Source organism: Monodelphis domestica, chromosome 7 (genome assembly GCF_027887165.1).
Source record: "Monodelphis domestica isolate mMonDom1 chromosome 7, mMonDom1.pri, whole genome shotgun sequence".
Taxonomy (NCBI): Eukaryota; Metazoa; Chordata; class Mammalia; order Didelphimorphia; family Didelphidae; genus Monodelphis; species Monodelphis domestica.
Window position 1 is genome coordinate 146,153,460 of NC_077233.1, and position 18,402 is coordinate 146,171,861.

The window sequence follows — 18,402 nt, forward strand, 5'->3', positions numbered from 1 at the left end:
GTAAGGGCTAGGCAATGGGAGTTAAGTGACTTGCCCAAGATTACATAGCTGGGAAGTGTCTGAGGTCACATTTGAACCTAGGACTTCCCATCTCTAGGCCTGATTCTCAATCTACTGAGCTACCCAGCTGCCCTCAAAGAACTCAGTTCTAATTGAGGAGACAACATATTTGGAAGATTTCTAAAGTCTTAATAGTTGAATTCCCTACTGTCCATTCAAAGGATTATTTGTGTGATAATTTTTTTCTCTGGAACTCAAATAAATGAGTGCATAGTTCTAGCTACTGGGGTCATGTGAATTTTGAAAATATTCTAATTTTATTTCAAAGTGCCTGGGTGGAAATACTTTGAAAGGAGAAATGAGAGGGCAGAAAGAAAAGTCACCATCATTAATATTACTTCTGGTCTTTTGAGTACATTCTCTTTACTCTAAATTTCAGTTTGTTACTTGCAGATTCCAGACTGTAATGATAATTTAGGGTCATGAGCTAATCTAAATTTAATTTTTGGATATCCCAAATAAAATACCCAAGTCAGTTTGGAAATCTATGGTGGTTTAATCAATATAGAGGGAAGAGATCAAGGAGAAGAGAGAGTGAAAGGGTATAGGATTTCACCTACCTGGCCTGTGCAAGGTGGGGAGTTCAAAGTCCTCTGCCACAAGGTTTCTGAAGATTAGAGGCTTCTAAGTGGATAGTGTTTGGAAGGTAAAGGGCGAAAAATCAGCCTAAATTCCAAGAGAGCTCAGAGAAGACGCCTCACCTGTACTAGGTTACTAGGCTTCCTCCAGTATGGTATCAAGGAAAACTCACCGCTAAACCAGACAATAACTGCCGCCATGCCAAGATGCCAAGACGCTTAGCAAGCTGCCGCCAGCCACCTCTCTGCCACAAAAGAGGCCGGAGAGAGGAAGTGACGCAAAATATATAGATGGTTTTACATCACTTTCCTGCATCTCACCTGTACCAATGGTAGCTTAAGCTTGACTTAGGACAGCCCAGGGGTCTGTCACCTATTTCTGATTTGTCATTTGATAGCACATGTCTATCATAGGCCATCCTCCTACATACTTAATCCTTAAATATGGGTGTAGACATTCCTGTTTTTGTTAGACTAAATAGGGTGGAGTAATCTAAAGTTCACAAGATGGAAGAAATGATGCTTAGTGATGGTAATGGTATGTACAAGTTTTTCAATACATGGAATTTTTCTTTGACAGGTGCCAGTCAAGCATGTGTACAGAGTGCTTCAGTGTCAAGAGGAAGAGCTCACCCAAATGGTTTCAACCATGTCTGATGGCTGGAAGTTTGAGCAGGTAAAGAGGAATGTTGGGGGGAATTGGAGGTTTTCTTAAATTTAGTGTAACAATTGGAATGGTGTGAATTATAATGTTGTTTTGTAGTACAAACTTTTCTAAAGTATAATTACAAAGGCATTACACTTTAATGGCTGTGGACTTAAGGGACTGGTAATAGAATATTCTACCTCTGATATCCTCTTTACTTTGTAATGATTCCTGGAAGTAAGGTAAATCTTAATGTTCAGGTGCTTTAAGCCAGCTAATAGAGAATTAAAAAGTGCCGCCACCACCAAAAAACAAAAACAAAACACTTCACTGCCTCTCCCAGTTGAATCAGCCACAAAATTTAGAAATGGGGGTTAACTGCTGCCTTTCAATTTAGGGAAATCTTTTCCTCTTTTTTTTTCTGCAATATCTTTGTAAGCTTCTTTCTTTATGTGCTGATTTCTGGGCATTTGTGTTTACCCTTTCTGCTTCTCCGTAATCTTCTCTGTTTCTATTAATGCCTCCTTAATGGAAATGAAGTAAACTCTGATATCTTCCCTAGTTTGTCTCTCCTCTTTCTGTCCTTCTCCTTTTCCCCTTTTTTCCTTCTCCCCCTTCTCTTTCTTTACCTCTTGTTGTTCTTTTTCTTCTCCTTCCTTTTGCCTTTCCCTGAAGGGGAACAATGGGCTCCATTTTGATTACTTCTACTGTGGAAGTAGGGTGAAATGTTTTTCCTTTGGTTCTCTTCCATTCTTATATCATTGCTATAAGACAGATACCCTTTCTTCTTTGTCTTTACTTTCTTGCCACTTGTCGCTGAATGTTTTGCTCTCAATTAGTGAAATTAGTTTGCTAAATATGTCACTGCTACTTTCTGATGTTTATATTCTGCTAAAAATGTTTCTATAAGTTGTCAGTTTTTATATTCTAGTTCTATATTTCCTTGCCTTTCCTTCTTATTCTAGTTTGTTTCTATGCATCACATTGTGATTTGTCATTTTTTCCTTTATCATTTGCATGTTCTTTAGTAACTTTTCTTTACCTATATGTTGCTTATTGCTTTTGATGCAATTTTTTTCATCATTCTCTAATTTTTATTTCTTTTTTAATGTGGAAGGAACCAAGATACTAAATTTTAAGTCATCATTTTCCTCCCCACCAAGTAACTGGTCACATAAGAGAATCATATTCTTGACTTCCAGCTCTCAGTGGCCCATCTTTCCGTTCAAATCCTTAACTATTTATTGTTCTATAAATAAGACACTGAAATAGGCACCTGTAGTAGTGGGGGTGGAATTACTTCCCTTAGGGAGGTGATGGGCTGATGGGTGGTGGTATATTTTGGGGGTAAAGGAAGATCATCCTATAGATAATTTCTTTGAGGTATTCTTTTTCATCTTGTAGTAACTTGATCCTGTGTTACAACTCCTGCAGGCTATGTTTTTCTAATTACCTTTCCTAGGGAGAAAAGAAGAAAGTTGTTGATTTTCCACAGTATCCTTCTAATTAAGGGATAATTTACCCCCAAGTCATTTGAAATAATTGATCATATTTATAGAATGCTCTGATTTAAAATAAAATCAAACTTGGGGAAGCAGGGTAAAGGCCTCCAGAACTTAATTTTCTAACTGCCTTTCTATTACTTGTATACAGAGGGTTTGCATACACTGAAATGCCATTGGAATCCTGGTGCTGGGAAATTTTGCATGTTCATGACCATGGAGAAGGATGTGGGTCACAGAGGTTGGCAATACCTTTTGTGACACAGGGGACATTGAATGCTATAGCATCACCAAGATTTCTGTTTGTGTTTTGCTCTGATTGGATGTTGCAGCTTGTCAGTATAGGTCCTGCCTTTGGCTATGGCCGGCACCACCAGTCAGAGTTTCTGCTGATAGTGTCTCGGGAAGTGAGAGGGGAGGAGACACGTTTCCAGAAATGCTGCAGTGAGGTGTGTCCCACCATTCCACCCCTTCCCAAGCCCATCTTGCCACAACCTGCATGAATAAATTCCTTGCATTAAAAAAAAATTTTTTTTTCTGCTTCCAGGTCACATAGCTTCTTTCTTAGGTGCATAGCTGGTTCTGTTATGATTGGCTTCTTACCACTTTCTTTTAGTCCATGGCATTTAATTGCACTCTATAAATGTTCATCTTATAAATAAAAAGAAAAAGCCTTGTAGAGAATGAAAATCTTAAGAATCTAAATCCTGCATGTTATTTAACATAATTGTGCTTCTTTCAGCCTATGACTGTGTAGGTTTAGTAAAATAAGAGAATCTTAGAGCTAGAAGGAATTTCTGACCCTATCTGAAGTAGAAACAGTAACAACAGCAATAATAAAAACAGTAACAACTGTATTTATGTTGTACTTTAAGGTTTTCCATCTTTTCAAAAAAGTTTCATTTGATCCTCATAGTAAGACTAATTACCTATATTATTTCTGGCTTATTGAGACTCTTAAAGAGGCCACATAGCCTGTCAATGGATGTGTATCTGGAAGTGTCATGGTTAGAGACTTCAACCGGTTCTCTCTTGACACAAGTCCAGCACTCTTTCCAGCTACACCACACCAGTGATAGAGGTAGTGAGTTCCTCCTTTCTGAAGAGATTTTCATTTAGAGGCTGATTAGCTGACCTCTTGAACTGGATGTTGTAGAGGGTCTTCCTGCTCAGGTACTGGTTGGATGTGATGATCATCATGCAAATAGTGATGCTTAAAAGACAGTGATAATGCCAAAAGGGTTAATTCAGTGCTGGAGTGGGTTGATTATTCTTTAGGTTTATTCCCATAAAAAGTCTATTCTGTGCCAAAGTTAGCTTAGCTAACTCCAGTTTTAAAAATCCAGCTTATACATTTATCATAGTGCCTTCTACTCGGTTCTCTATTCTTTTAGCAGATTTTATTTGTGAGCTGTTCATAGTTCAAGACTCACTCTTATTTATAGTTACTGAGTAGAGTAATAAAGGAATAGGAGCCATGATTGAAGTCCCATCAATAATTTTTTTAAAGTCAATTTCATCCATTTTCTTTGACTCCAAAGTGACCAGAATTGCCAGTTCAAGTTTCATTTCTTCCTGTTTTGCACAAGGAACAGATAGTGAAATGTTTTTTTAAATAATTAGATTCATTTACTTCCAATAAACCATATACATTTTTACATATTAAAAAGCATTTTGGTAGTGAAATGTTTATAAAATGGCCTGCAGGAGGAAAGTCAAAAACCATGAAACTTGGAGAATATGCAAACTAGATAACCAGATCATTAATTTTAGGGCTTTTCTTTCATTATACTGAAACCGTTTCGTTAAGTCTTTGATGATGAACAATAATCTTTCTGTGATTTGATGAGGTAGAAAACAGTTTAGGGAAAGCAAGATATAGTCGCTTTTTCTTTTTCTCTCACAAATAATTTCTAATTTATTGATGATATTTTTAAATTTTACACTCTTCACTTCTCCCTTATATAGAGATCGTAAGCATTCTAGGTGAGCATGTTATGGTCAGACCCTGTTTATAGTAGAAACATTCCTAATTCATTGGGGAAAAGGCTATTCCAACGTCATAAACTTTTTTTTTCAAAATTGCCATTTTGTAGCCTGAATTGGAATATATTATGTAAGTTACACTATTTAATAGGTATTAAGTAACTAAAAAATAGTTAATGAAAATATGGCTTCCAAGATGACATTTTGTAAATATTTTTAAAAACTACCAACTAAAAAGTTGAAGGCCTGAAAGAAACTTTCATTTCCTTTGCCTCTGGTTTGACAAAGCTTCCAGTTTTTTATTATTTGTGAAGAAGTCTATGGCAATTTACAAGGTGAGTTATCATCACAAATTTTTTCCTTAGCTAGGACTGAAACTCAGATTGAATGACTCCATTGTTCTTCTTGCTCTGCTACCATATGCTTCTGGGTTTTTAGCCTATTTAGCTACACTGAGTTAAGAATGTAATGAACCTGGGTTAATTGAGGGGTTCTGATCTTCTTTCTTATTGAGCCCCACTCCAAACTGATATTCTTCAAAATTCTGGGCTATCCAGAGTAGACCAGAGAATTCCAACAAAAATAGCTATGTCAGTAGTCAGCAGCCACGGTGTTAGTCATTTGATATCAAGACACTAACACATTTCTTTTTGTTCCCAAAGAAGTTTTCTCTAAAGACAGAATTATGTGAATGCCAGATCAGCTTCTCTGAATTAGGTCAGACAAATCTGAGTCTAAGCATTGATGTTGCACTTCTCACAGTGCTGCCTCACCAGTTTGGCTATCTGATGATTTTAGGGATAAACCAAAAAAAGATTTATCCTCATTACTTGAAGTATCCTTCTGACTGCCTGTGACCAAGGCAGTGGGTCCTGTCCATAGGACTCCTTTGGAAGAAACTGGTTGTTTTTTTATCTTCCAAATTCCAAGTTGCAGTCTTTAGATAATCTTCTTTAGTTCATTTTAAGTCTTCTAGCAATATTGCTGGAGGGCAACAATGACATATTGGTGTATTTGGGAAAGTTATAATACATTTAGTTGGAAATGAAGAACTAAGACTGCCAGATTAAAACATCATCTAAGGAGCTTCTTCTAAAGGCAAAAAAAGGCCATTTTTCTGGTTCAATATCTAGGCCTTTACTAAGCATTAATAAACACTGAGGAGGAAAGACTGTTTTGTTTTTGAGGGTCCTGCCCCCTGTTCTTGTTTCTAGGAGCATAATTGCCCCATCTCTTAATAAGGTGACACCTTAGTAGAACAGAATAAGATTTCATAATAGAAAAGAACTGGTTGTAAATAGTTCTAACTAGTTCAAACCCTTTCTTTTATAGAGGAGACAATTGAGGATTATAGAGTAGATGTGATTTGCTCACATGCACAGAGCCAGAGTTAGATCTAGGACTGGATTCCAAACATCCTGAACATTGGCAAAATTGATTAACAGGGATAATTTTCCTCCTTTCTTTTAGTTGAGAACATCTGTATTCTCCAATGTATGGCTTCATTTGGAAGTAGATTTAATTTGATTTTACCTAGAAGGCATAATCCTCACTAATGGATGTCAGTAGCTTTGTTTAAAAAGGAGCTAGCTTCCTAACTATCCTTGCTGTTGACCAGTGAATGAGCTGCCTCAGGTGGAGACGGTGGACAGTAGGCAGGGAGTTCTTTACTCCTGGAGGAATTCAACCAAAAGTTGGATGCCTACCTGGCAGTGATAGATTCATGCTTTTTTAAGGGTTTGGACTAGGTGACTTCTGAGGTCTCTTCTAACTCCTGAGAGTATGGTGCTAAAGATAGCTGTTTTAAAGCTGAGATAGCTATAAAGTGATTTCCCCATATTGATGTTCATCCTTTTTTGCTACTAGTCAGGCAGCAGCTATCCCTTTTGTTCTCTCCTTTCTGGGGATAGGCAGTTGATTATTGGGTTATTTTCTGAGGAGCACAAATGAAAACTGATACCAAAATAGTTGTTTATGAACCTTGCCAAGATTTTAAGTTCAGCTCTCCCAAATGAAAGGAGAACTCACTAAAATGTTTTCATTCCTTATCTATTCCTCTCACTTCTTATTTACTCTCTTTTCACACATTCCCAGTGTAGTGGAGAGTTCAGCAATTTCACATTCTTCCACTTAGAGCTTACGTGTCATCTACTTTTATTGCCATTGAAGTATTGTTTTTTGTCTCAGATGTCTCTTCCTGTATCAAGACCACTTTTGGAGTTGGCAGGAGTTTGTACTGGCTACTCTTCTAGGCTACTTAGCATGTGTCTAATGCAAGTATAATGTATTACCTTGGAGGAGCTGGCCTTTTTAGCCCACTTTAGAGCTTAGTAAATGTACCATTGACTCTTGCTGCAAGTTAATGTTTAATATACAATTCTTCTCATCCTTTCACAAGGCTTATTTTTCTTTATTGAATGAATGTAATCCAAATTTTTTTCTGAAGCCAGTGCAAGGATACATTTAGTGTAAAATCTATGCTGATTTTTTGAGCTCTAGAAGTAAATTTGCATGATAAAATATCTTCTTTCTTTGAGGCACCATGACAGTAGAGAGGCAGTTTATGGGCTGTGCTGAGTGGCTGAAAGCCAGTACCCTCAAGACTTATTGGGAAAACCCACAAGCTTATGCTTCAGATCTGACTTATTTCCCCCTTCGTTAAACGTTTTTCCCATCTGAAGTTGGTTGGGTTTTGTTTGTTTGTTTGTTTCCTGCTCCAGAACATAATTCAGTTTAATTGAACAAATATTCTTCAGGCAACCACTACGAGTGCTAGGAGCTGGGGCTATAAAAATGAAATAGCATAGCCCCTGCCCTCAAAGAGTTCTCAAGTTCCCTGATGGATTGATGTAGACTCCTAATGCAAATAGTTTACTGTTTTTATGGGGCTCAGAATTGTTTCCTAGTTCCCACACCTTAGAGGAAAATATGGAGAGGTTTTTAATGTGGAGATTTTTTTCTACCCTTAATGTTCTTTATCCTACCTCTGAGCCAATGATTCATTGCCACTTCATAGAAGCATAGTATGTTAGACCTAATAAAAGAGGTCCTGGAAATCATCTAGTCCAATTCCTTCATTTTATGATGTGCCCATGGCCACACATAAAGTAACTGTTACAGGGTCATGACTTGGACCTAGTGTTTCTGATTGCCTCAGTTAAGGTACATATGTGCTGTTGTGACATCATTGATATTACTCTTTGAATCTTTGGGCAAGTCATTCTTTGATTCCCTCTGTGATTTCAGGCCTTAAGTCTAGAAAACTCAGAAATGCTTTTCCAAGAACAAATAGGGCAATTTTGTTACTAATTTGTTAGTGTAACTCTCATATTTTGGAGCAGCCTTCTCCTAAGTTTATTGCTTGTATGGCATTGTCTGGCATAGAGGTATGGTTCATTTGCTACCCTAGACATGATTGCTTGAATGGCTGGATTACTTACAGCATCTTCTTATTGCTTTTATCCCCCATCCTTATACTCCTTCCTCCCCAATCTCCCTTGTGGTGTTGAATGGTCTCCTCCTGGTCCAATTAGGAAAATTGGGATAATTATAAGTAGAATGTTTCATTGGGGGAAAGAGCATGTCCTAACAAGTTAAAAATAAATGATGTGGTCCTGCAAAGGGAGAGTTATATGTGTAATTTAAGAAGTTTGTTTTCCATTAATTCATTAAAAATACCTTCTCAAAAGCACTCAAATACCTTGATTTCCCTATTTATTTAAGATCATTGGAAGTAAACTGTCATCTGGTCTCCTGAGGAGTGTTGACTAGCTGACAGGGCTGCTTACTGCCCTGAGAATTAGACCTTACCTTGGAAGTCATTCTGACTCTAATAGCAGATGTCTCCCAGGGTAAAGGGTCAGCTTTGAGTTTTTCTTAAGGGCAAAAGCCATTAAGATGCTCAATGATAAGGTGAAGGGAAAAGGAAGAATTTATTTTCCTACTAACTTATCACCTATTGTTTATCTTCTAGCTGGTCAGTATTGGTTCATCTTATAACTATGGAAATGAAGACCAAGCTGAATTTCTTTGCGTTGTCTCGAAGGAGTTGCATAATACCTCTTATGGCACAACCAGTGAACCCAGCGAAAAGGCAAAGGTAAGTATTGGGAAATAGGTGGGGAAAGGGACTTTGAGGGCCAGGAAAATTTCTCAGGAGTGTCCTTCAGCTCTTAAGAGAAGACTGTTTATTCATGAAATGGAGACTAGATGTCTGCTTTCTTCATAAGCATGGAGAAGCTCATTCCCAGAAGGATGGCCTCTCTAGGAATGAATGTTTTATGGTGACAGCAATCCTGAAGGCCTCATAGGTAGGACTTCTGGTCTTATGGAAGGAAGATATGCCTCTCCACTGTGTGAGCACAGATCAATGACATCGTTTTACCAAAGTAAAAAAAACAAAAAGATATAAGTACTAACTGTGACAATGGACAGTAAAAATACTTAGGGATAGGAATGTGTGATTGTACTGAGAGTGGAAGCAAACCCTTTCTCATTGCAGGTCAGCCCCTTCTCTTCAAGTTTATTGTTTGGGAGAGTTGACTAGAGTACACAGAGGTACTCCAGTGATTTGCCCAGGCATACACAGCCAGGAAGTATCATTTGTGGGATATGTACCTAAGTCTTCTTGACTTTGAGGGTCAGCTCTCTAGCCATTGTACAAGAATGTTTTTCATTAAGTATTTATTTTAAAAAAGAAAATATTTTTCATATTTTATTAGCTTTATTTCATCTTACTATTGGCATTTAGTTGCCAATCTTTCTCAAATACAGCTAGTTCACTTAGGTTCCTTTTTTCCATTGCTATGTAGTTTTCAGACTATTTAAGCAGTTTACAAGATAGCAGTTTTCCTAAAACAGTTCTATTGATTATTAGAAGCTTTGGGGAAGTATTCTTCATGCTAGTAGTAACAACTTGTATTTACATATTGCTTTATGTTCATTATCTATTTGAATCTTACAATAGATCTGTGAAGTAAGTGATGCAAGTATAATAGTGTATCTGTTTTATAGATAAGGGAACTAGTGTGGCCTAGAGAAAGGAAGAACCTTACCCTAGTTTATAATATTGGTTAGCAATAAAAGTGGGATTTGAATCCAAGATTCCTGACTTCAGGTCATGTTCTTTCTATTTCAACACATTCCAACCTCTGTCTTTCAAAACCAACCCATTTATTCAGCAATTTTTTTATATATACAACCTAAAAACCTATTTCAGTTACCTCTAGAAATGTAAACATCCAAAATAGGCATGAGTTTTGCAAAAGCTTTGCAATGCTTCCTCATTTGTTAATGGTAACCTTGTTTTCTGTGGGCAAATCTCAAAGGAATCAGTGAGAATGTGTGATAGTAGGGAAAGACAGGTTGCATTTTTCTAAATATCAGAAGTGGATAGATATTTTACACTAGGGGCTGAATGATACCTCTTTTGTATCTGAAAACCACCAAAATAGTTGATAAACTATTCAACTAGATTCATTTGTTCAAAAGCTTAGAATTTTATTTGGTACCCATAGAGCTTTATATACATTGTTAGCACATGCTTATAGTATTGTACATGATGAGTATCAACTGCTGTAAATAGGTAGTTATTTTTAATAATCTCTGCCCTTCCTTGTAATCATTGTAAATTCTGATGTATATAATTATAGTTGTTGGAAGATAGTATGGTCTGTCTTATGGGTAGCTCCAGTTAATTTCCTATAACTAGAGATTTTCAAGTTAGAGGCTAGATGACGACTTATTTCTTATTTGTGGTACTCATCCACTGGGAGGGAGTTAAAATTGGTAATTCCTAAAAACCCTTAATTTTGACGGTTATCAGACATCCTATGTTAATAGAGTCTAGAATGAGGCTGTATTATGACAGTTCTTACAAAGAACTATGGAATTAAGATATTTTACATTTTCATTTGGCTGAGTACACAGTGAACCCATTTGGATCTGAGGTGAATCAGCAAGTGTTCATTGAGCAGTTGTGTTTTTAAAATTAACTATAGTGAATGTATTTTTTACAAAGAATCTGATCTTACTGAGGAGATGTTTTACACATAAGAAATAGGCAATAATTCAAGACATTTTATGATTGATATACTAAAGTATTTGGTAAATTTAATAAATACAAATTTAAAACTCTAGATTGAAGTAGACAGGAAATTTCATGAAGGTAAAATGTCCCTTAGATCTTGAAGAATGAGTAAGATTTTACTAGAAGACTAGAAGGCAGAAGGGAATCTACTGAACATGAAAATGGTATTAGCTAAAAGCTCAAAGTATTAATGATTTGAGTTCTGAACCTTTGTATTTAGTATAAGAAGTACAAGAAAAGATATTAGTTTGTTATTTATGTATAGGCCATGATTCTAAAAGGAAACTTTCAAAAGGTAAAATGTATATAGATATACTACTTATATACTTATATACTTATAGATTATACTTATAGTTCAAACAAAAAATTCAGCACATATTTGGACCATTACTGTGTTACACTATTAAAAATTTAGCATGTTGTCTCAAAAATTTGAAATTTTGTGACTTTGTATATTGTGAGAAATTGTTTAGAAATTACTTTATGAACCAACCTGAAGTTTAGTCTGAGACCTAATTGGACCCCAGTTGTTTGCTTGGTCTTCGTAACAACTGTATTGACCTGTTTGGGGCATTAGGCAAGGCCAGCTACAGTAAATAGTGTATGATCATTCCATTACCGAATTGTCAGTGCTATTTTCCTGGAGTTGCTGAGTAGTAGAGGGAGACAAATTGTCAATTTGGAGTCCTTCGATTGCTTTTAAGAGCAAATGGTATTGAGGCCACACCTTTCTTTGGGAGGCCTTTAAAGAATAAATTGATCACCAAGTAAAACACTACTACTCTCCCTGTATTATGTTTTTTGATTCCTTTTCAGATTGAATTAAGGATGCAACTGGCAAAATTATTAGAAGGGTACATTCTCTCATGTTGAACCACTATTAGAATGTTAGATGTAGTATTTACTAGTAAGCAAAGATAGGTTTTACAGGCTTTTAAAAAACACTTTTTAAAATTTTAGCACAAAATAGAGATTTAGATGACTTCTAGCTGTGAAATGCATGAGAACAGTTGTTAAAAGGCTTCGGGTATGACCCAAGTTCCCTTTTATCCCATTAAAAAAAAAAAAAGATCTGTCAATCCAAAAATATCTAGGCTTTGTGAGCAGTATCCTAAAGCCTCTGCTAAACTAGGGCATAAGCCACAACAGGCATTTTCTAGGGCTTAGGAGAAATTTCTAGTTCATGGTCAGGGCTAGCTTAGAATGGAAAATGGGTTTTTGGCCATTCATTTGGGCAAATAGGGAGCTGAGAAAATATTGTTCTTTAAAAATTTACATAATGTTTTGAAATAAATTCATCTACTTCTTTGTTAATATAAAAAGTTGCTGTTCTCTCCTTTTTAAATTCTTCTTTCCTCATATAAGTCTTTACAAGCTGCATTTTAAACTTTTAGTTTTAATTTGACAATATTTTATTCATCTCTTTAAACTTGTGGGGAAAATGAAGTTCCACATGGGAGAAAAATAATGCTAAAGAAATGAATTTCTGTAAAATTTATAAAGGAAGTTTTTTTTTTTTTAAACAAAAAGGTGGGTTACAGGAGTAAACCCTGTCCCCACAAAACCCATGTGGGTTTGGTGGCTCCAACGATCACTAAGACTTCCAGAGGTGGGTAATAATTCTATGCATAATGGAAAATAGAAAGACTTCTCCTATTAAAAAGTTATTTTCAGGGGCAGGTGGATTGAGAGCCAGGCTTAGAGATGGGAGGTCCTGTGTTCAAATCTGGCCTCAGACACTTCCCAGCTGTGTGACCCTGGGCAAGTCACTTAACTCCCATTGCCTAGCTCCGACCACTCTTCTGCCTTGGAACCAATACACAGTATCTATTCTAAGATGGAAGGTGTAGCTTTAAAAAAAAAGTTATTTTCACTTCCCTTTGTTTTCTTCTGTCAAATTGTGAAAATTGGCACTACTTCCTCACACTGGCTTTTGAATAACAGAAAATACTCTTATATGTTGACTAATTGCATTTCTGTGCTACAGCTACTGACTAAACTGTGCTGTCTTTTCTCCCCTCTCTTCTGCCACTAATCTCTTCTCTGTACTTGCTGCATGGTGCATGCTGAACCAGAGTGAAGATGAGGAGACGGATTACGATATGAATGACTCAGATTAATTGTAAATGTAATGGTGAGCTCTAGCTGTCCTAGAAATTCCTCCAAAAGCCTCACCTCTTAATGACCCAGAAATACCTGACCCTTAACCCAAACTTCCCCTACTGGTGTGTTTGTTCAGTTGTAGTTTACCTGTGTAACTGATGTTCCTTAGAGTGGTAGAGCTGACTAATTGTAGATCTTGTGTAGTGAGCTAACCTAAGTATGTCTTTCCTACTGCAAAAATTTGCTGAAAGTATGCAGTCTGTTTTAGCACTAAATGACACTAGTTGTTATGGTAGCTGGAAATGAGGTTTCATTTTACATGTCATATTACAGGCCTTGATTATCCTTTGCTCTGCTTTGTTCAACATTCTTGTTAATCCTCTGAGTAAAGGTACTTAGACGGCATGCTGATAGAATATGTGGGTAATACGAAGATGGGAGGATTAACTAATCCATTGAATGGCAGAAGTAAAAGAGATTTCATCAGGTTGGAACAAGGTTGAATCTAAGATGCAGTTTAATGAGGATAAATGTAAAGTTCTCCATGTTTTCTCAAAAATCAGCTGCTTAGATACACCTTAGGGGAACTATGTTTGGGTGTTATGTAAAAAACTGGACATTTTAGTGTAATGTAGGCTCAGCATAAGTCAACTGTGTGATCTTGGTCTACATGAGGAGAATCATAGGCCAGACTAAAGTACACAACTTTCCCATTGCACTTGCCATACATAGACTACATCTGGAGTGTTGTATTCAGTTATAGGTGCCACATTTCATTGATAAAACTGGAATGGGTCAGATGATAAAGGGGTTATGAAAAGAATATTGAAATTCCTGAGGATATTGAGCAGAGATGATTTGACTGGGGCTTGGGTGAGGCCAGGTGTATTGGAACAACATTAATTGTTTCAAATATGGGGTGTTCCAAAAGTCTTAGTATATATATATGCGAAAGCTTAAAATTATTTAAGCTATTAAAACTTAAAACTGCACTCAGGCCTTTGTAACACTTTGTTTTCGAAGATCTGTAACATTAAAAAAGGATTCGGATTCTATTTATTCTTCTGAATCCCTGTAGAAAGAACAAAGACTAAAGAATATATGAAGGGGCAGAGTTCAGATCAAGGAAGAACTACTTAAGTGTTAAGAGATGTCCAGAAAGGAGGGGAGTAAATAAATTAGATAAGCAGAGTTCCCTATCATTCCACACTTGCGTTTGGTGAATATTGGGTCCTATAGTATTTGTTTTGAAAGTAGTTTCAGTTTAAGAAATACAACTTTTCAGAAGTTTAATTTCCATTGACAACAAAATAACCCCACATAGCCAGACATTTTGTCATTGTTGTAGGTGGATGATTGTGGCAAAATTTATCATAGAACTCAGGTTAACAAAACTTATTAACCATGATCTGTTCCCTCATTTCACATGTCAAAAACTCAATGCTACTAAAGTTTTAGTATGGATTGCTTTCAAACTTATAGCATATTTGGACATTTGGGGTTAAAGTGAAAGGCAGAAAGTAATGTTAGAAACCTCCCATGGTATTTCTGGTGGCCCAGAAACACAGCTTTTTAGAAAATGGAATGATAATAAAGAAAATAATAAAGGAAGTCAGATGGGTGCTTTTTTTGGAAACCAGTTTTAGGGCATCTGGATTTATAAATGCAATAAGAATTAGAGCTGGAGATGATAATGAAAGAGGGTCATTCCTTCATAGAGTGCTTAAGCTTTTGAGATATTACTAATATGAGGTGAGGGTGCCCTTAGCAGCAGACTAAATTTAGCTAGCCCAGGAGTTTCCTTCCTTTTAGGGTCAAGCTTACCTTTAAAGATAGACAGGTTTCCTTTACAAATAACTGACTGTGAATTTAAATGTCAAGGCTTAATTTGACACATTTTCCCATGTGGTCCTCCAGTTTTAATGGTCTATAGCTAATGTATGTGTGTGTGTGTGTGTCTCTGTGACTATTAGAAATTATTGCATTACAGAGAAAGGTATTTAAAGGACTTTTCTGACTAGAAGAGATATAAAGAGAATATATATATATATATATATCATATATATAATATAAAGAGGGTATAATGAATGGGACATAAATGATAAAAAAAAAATTTTTTTTTTTTTAGTATATAGCTTCTGCAGTGTGTCCGGCATTGGGCTGGGTGCTTTACAAATATTCTTTCACTTCATCATTTCTTTCACAGTAATATTCCATATTATTTGCATACCACAATTTCTTAAACTATTCCCCAACTGATAGATACTTCATTTAGGTTCCAATTATTTACTTTTCTTTAAAAAAAAAACTTCTTTTTTAATACTTCCCTTCAACATCAGGAAGTTTGTTTCTGAATATCTCTTCCCTTTTGACCTGTGGCATCCCTATTTATTGAGTTCAGTGCATTTTTTACAATAAATTCTGTGTGTATGAGAGGGAGAGAGAGTGAAACAGAGACGAGAACAAAGGATTGATTCCTGAGGTGCTTATTTTAGGGCTTATAGATGGTCAGTTTTCATTTATAATTTTCAGAAATATTGTGTAAATGCTCTTTTTAAAAATATATTTTGGGGAATCCAGTTTTCTTAAAATGATCTCTCATTTACCTGCTTTCCAGGTCAGTTTTTTATGACAGGTATCTTTTTTTTTTTCAGTCCTTTGATTTTGTTCTTACATTTCTTGCTATTTTATGGAGTCATTGATTTCTGTTTGATCTATTCTAGTATTCAGGGAGTCTGTTACATGGGGTAAGGCATACCATTTTAAAATTTCAAGTTTTTAATTCTCCTGATTCTACGAGAGCTTTTATTTAAAAAAAAAAAACAAACAAAAAACCTCTTGCTGCTTCATTACCTCTAGGTATTCATGTAGTCCTTATGGAAAAACCATTGTTTCCTTTGCTTGCAGTTATTATAGAGTTACTTTCTCTTGGCCTGGATTTTTGAGCATCTTTTGATCATCTATAGTAGTTTCTTTTATTAGTTGGTGTCTTCTTTACCATAATCATCTCTTCAGCTTCAGTTCTTGAATTGGAACTTTGAATCTTCCACTCCCCCCCCCCCCTTGATAGATAGATAAATACGTAGATAAATATTTTAAAATTATATTTGTATTTTTTAAAACTCTTACCTTCTGGCTTAGAGTCAGTACTGTGTATTGGTTCCAAGTCAGAAGAGTGGTAAGGACTAGGCATTGGAGGTTAAATGACTTGCCTAGAGTCACACAGGTAGGAAGTGTCTGAGACCAGATTTGAACCGTCCTAGGTTCAAATCTTCCTTCTCTAGTCCTGACTCTCAGTCCATTGAGCCACTCAACTTTCCCCTTACTTGCTATATTTTTTTGATGAGTTACTCAGCTTATAACTTCCTGGAAATTTGAGAATGCTGGTTCTTCAGAGTCCTCAAAGGCTTCTCAGAGCCAAGAGTTAAGGACTTTGGAGCCTTGGCCTATCTAGATCTTGATATTATCCAACCCTCTCTTTTTTTCTCCTTTTATTTTTTTTTAATTTGATTTATTTTTTCCCAATTACATGTAAAAAGTTTCCAACATTTTCCAACAAATATTGAGTCTGAAATTCTTTCCATATAGATTTTACATTGCAATCATGTATAACTTTTTTTCATATTAATCCTTTTGTGGAAGGAAAATCAAATAGAAAAAGAAAGTGAAAAAACGTTTGGAGTCAGAATTCAAACTCAGTTCTCTGGAAATAGATGGCATTTTTTTTATCATGAGTCCTTTGGGACAGTTTTTGATTATTGTTTGAAAATAGCTGTTACTTATAGTTCATTGTGAAGTATTCCTGTCACTGTGCAGTATCCTCCTGGTTCTGCTTATTTCACTTTGCTTCAGTTTGTGTAAGTCATTTCAGGTTTTTCTTAGCTCCTCCTTGTCATTTCTTATAGCACAGTAGTATTCCTTTACAATCATATGCTATAATTTGCTCACCCTTTCCTTTAATTGATGGGTAGCCCCTCATTTTCCATATCTTTGCCCCCCTAAAAAGAGTTGATTTAAATATTTTTTTACAGTGTTTTATCTCTTTGGTATATAAATCTAGTAATGATATGGAGTAGAAGGGTATATACTGCTTTATTATCACCCTTTTGGCATAGGTTCAAATTGCTCTTCTGAATTATTAAATCAGTTCACAACTCCCTCAACATTGCATACATGTTTCAGTTTTCCCATATCCCCTCCAAATTTTTTCATTTTCCTTTTCTGTCATAATAGCCAATTTGGTAGGTGTGAGTTTTGTCATGGGGAAAGGATAAAGATAGGAGGAGATTTAAGAGAAGTGGAAGGCTTGTCTTTAAGCTACATACCAAGAACTCAAGGGGAAGAATTTTAGCAGGCAGAAGTCAGAGGAGGAATAGTTTGGAAGTGACAACTGCTAGAGTAATAACTTCCTGTAGGAGATAGGGCTTTTCCTGTTGGAAAGGGTGGAGGAAAGGCAGACTTGTCAGAGCTCATCTACCTCCACCTGATTGTGGAGAAGGAATAAACCCCTAAATCTTCTTTGGAGGTACTCTATTTGACTGGGAAACATCTAGAAAAAGATCTGACCATACCTGCTATGATTTCCAAAGGGTTTTTATTTTTAAATCCTGTCAGATCGGCTTTGTGGTTTTACCTAAGGGGTCAGATCCCCTGGGGTGAACTTAGCTGGTTGAGATCAATCATAATGGTTTTCAAGAGATAGCTTTTGAAATAAATCTAACCAACTACTGAGGGTCATAGATAGGTAGCTTAGTCAGCTTTTGGGGAACACCTAGATAGAAATAGTTAGCTGGAAAACCAGGAGGCAACCTGATTGTGGGGGGCTAGCTAGATCCCTCAGAGTTAGGGACCCCTTGTTCTGATCCTCAGTTTGTATCCCCTCTTTGAGATGCCATTTTCATATATCAGTTGTCTCCAAGGCATTTATGCAACTGACCCAGTGAGAGAAAGTAATTCTGTTTCACTCCCACTACCAGAGGTTAGAATACCCTGAGATCACAGCTGGGTATTCAGGGGAATCCCCAAGTGGAAAGTACTCTATCTACTCTGAGTCTGGGTCTCCCCTTTTTTTAAGATGATACCTCAGAGTTGTTTCTCTGAATAATAGTGACAGCATTTTTTGCATGACTATAGAGAGCTTTGATTATTTTATCTGAGAATTGCCTGTCCATATCCTCTGACCATTTATCAGTTGAGGAATGAATTGTATTCTTACGTATTCAACTCAGTTCTCTATGTATTTGAGAAATTAGGCCTTTATTAGATAGACTTTTAAAAATTGCATCATTGTTACTATATATTACTTTCCATCCTATTTATCTACGTTTAGTTTCTGACCTCTCCCTCTCCCAATGTCCTCTCTTTTTCTATTGGTTGGTGTCTCTCTCTGTCTGTCTCTGTCTCTCTGTCTCTCTGTCTCTCTGTCTCTCTGTCTCTCTC

At 36.3% G+C, this 18,402-nt stretch overlaps 1 protein-coding gene across 2 annotated transcripts in view; it reads left to right on the forward strand.

Annotated features, from left to right (window-relative positions):
- Positions 1-18,402, forward strand: part of KCTD5 (potassium channel tetramerization domain containing 5) — a 109,214-nt gene that overhangs the window by 74,184 nt on the left and 16,628 nt on the right. The window contains exons 4-6 of one of the 2 annotated variants that reach the window (XM_007499162.3): positions 1,219-1,314; positions 3,119-3,235; positions 8,746-8,871. In XM_007499162.3, coding sequence (XP_007499224.1) covers positions 1,219-1,314; positions 3,119-3,235; positions 8,746-8,871 — 339 coding nt within the window. The remainder of the gene's footprint in view (positions 1-1,218; positions 1,315-3,118; positions 3,236-8,745; positions 8,872-18,402) is intronic. The other variant, XM_007499163.3, reaches the window with a different exon arrangement.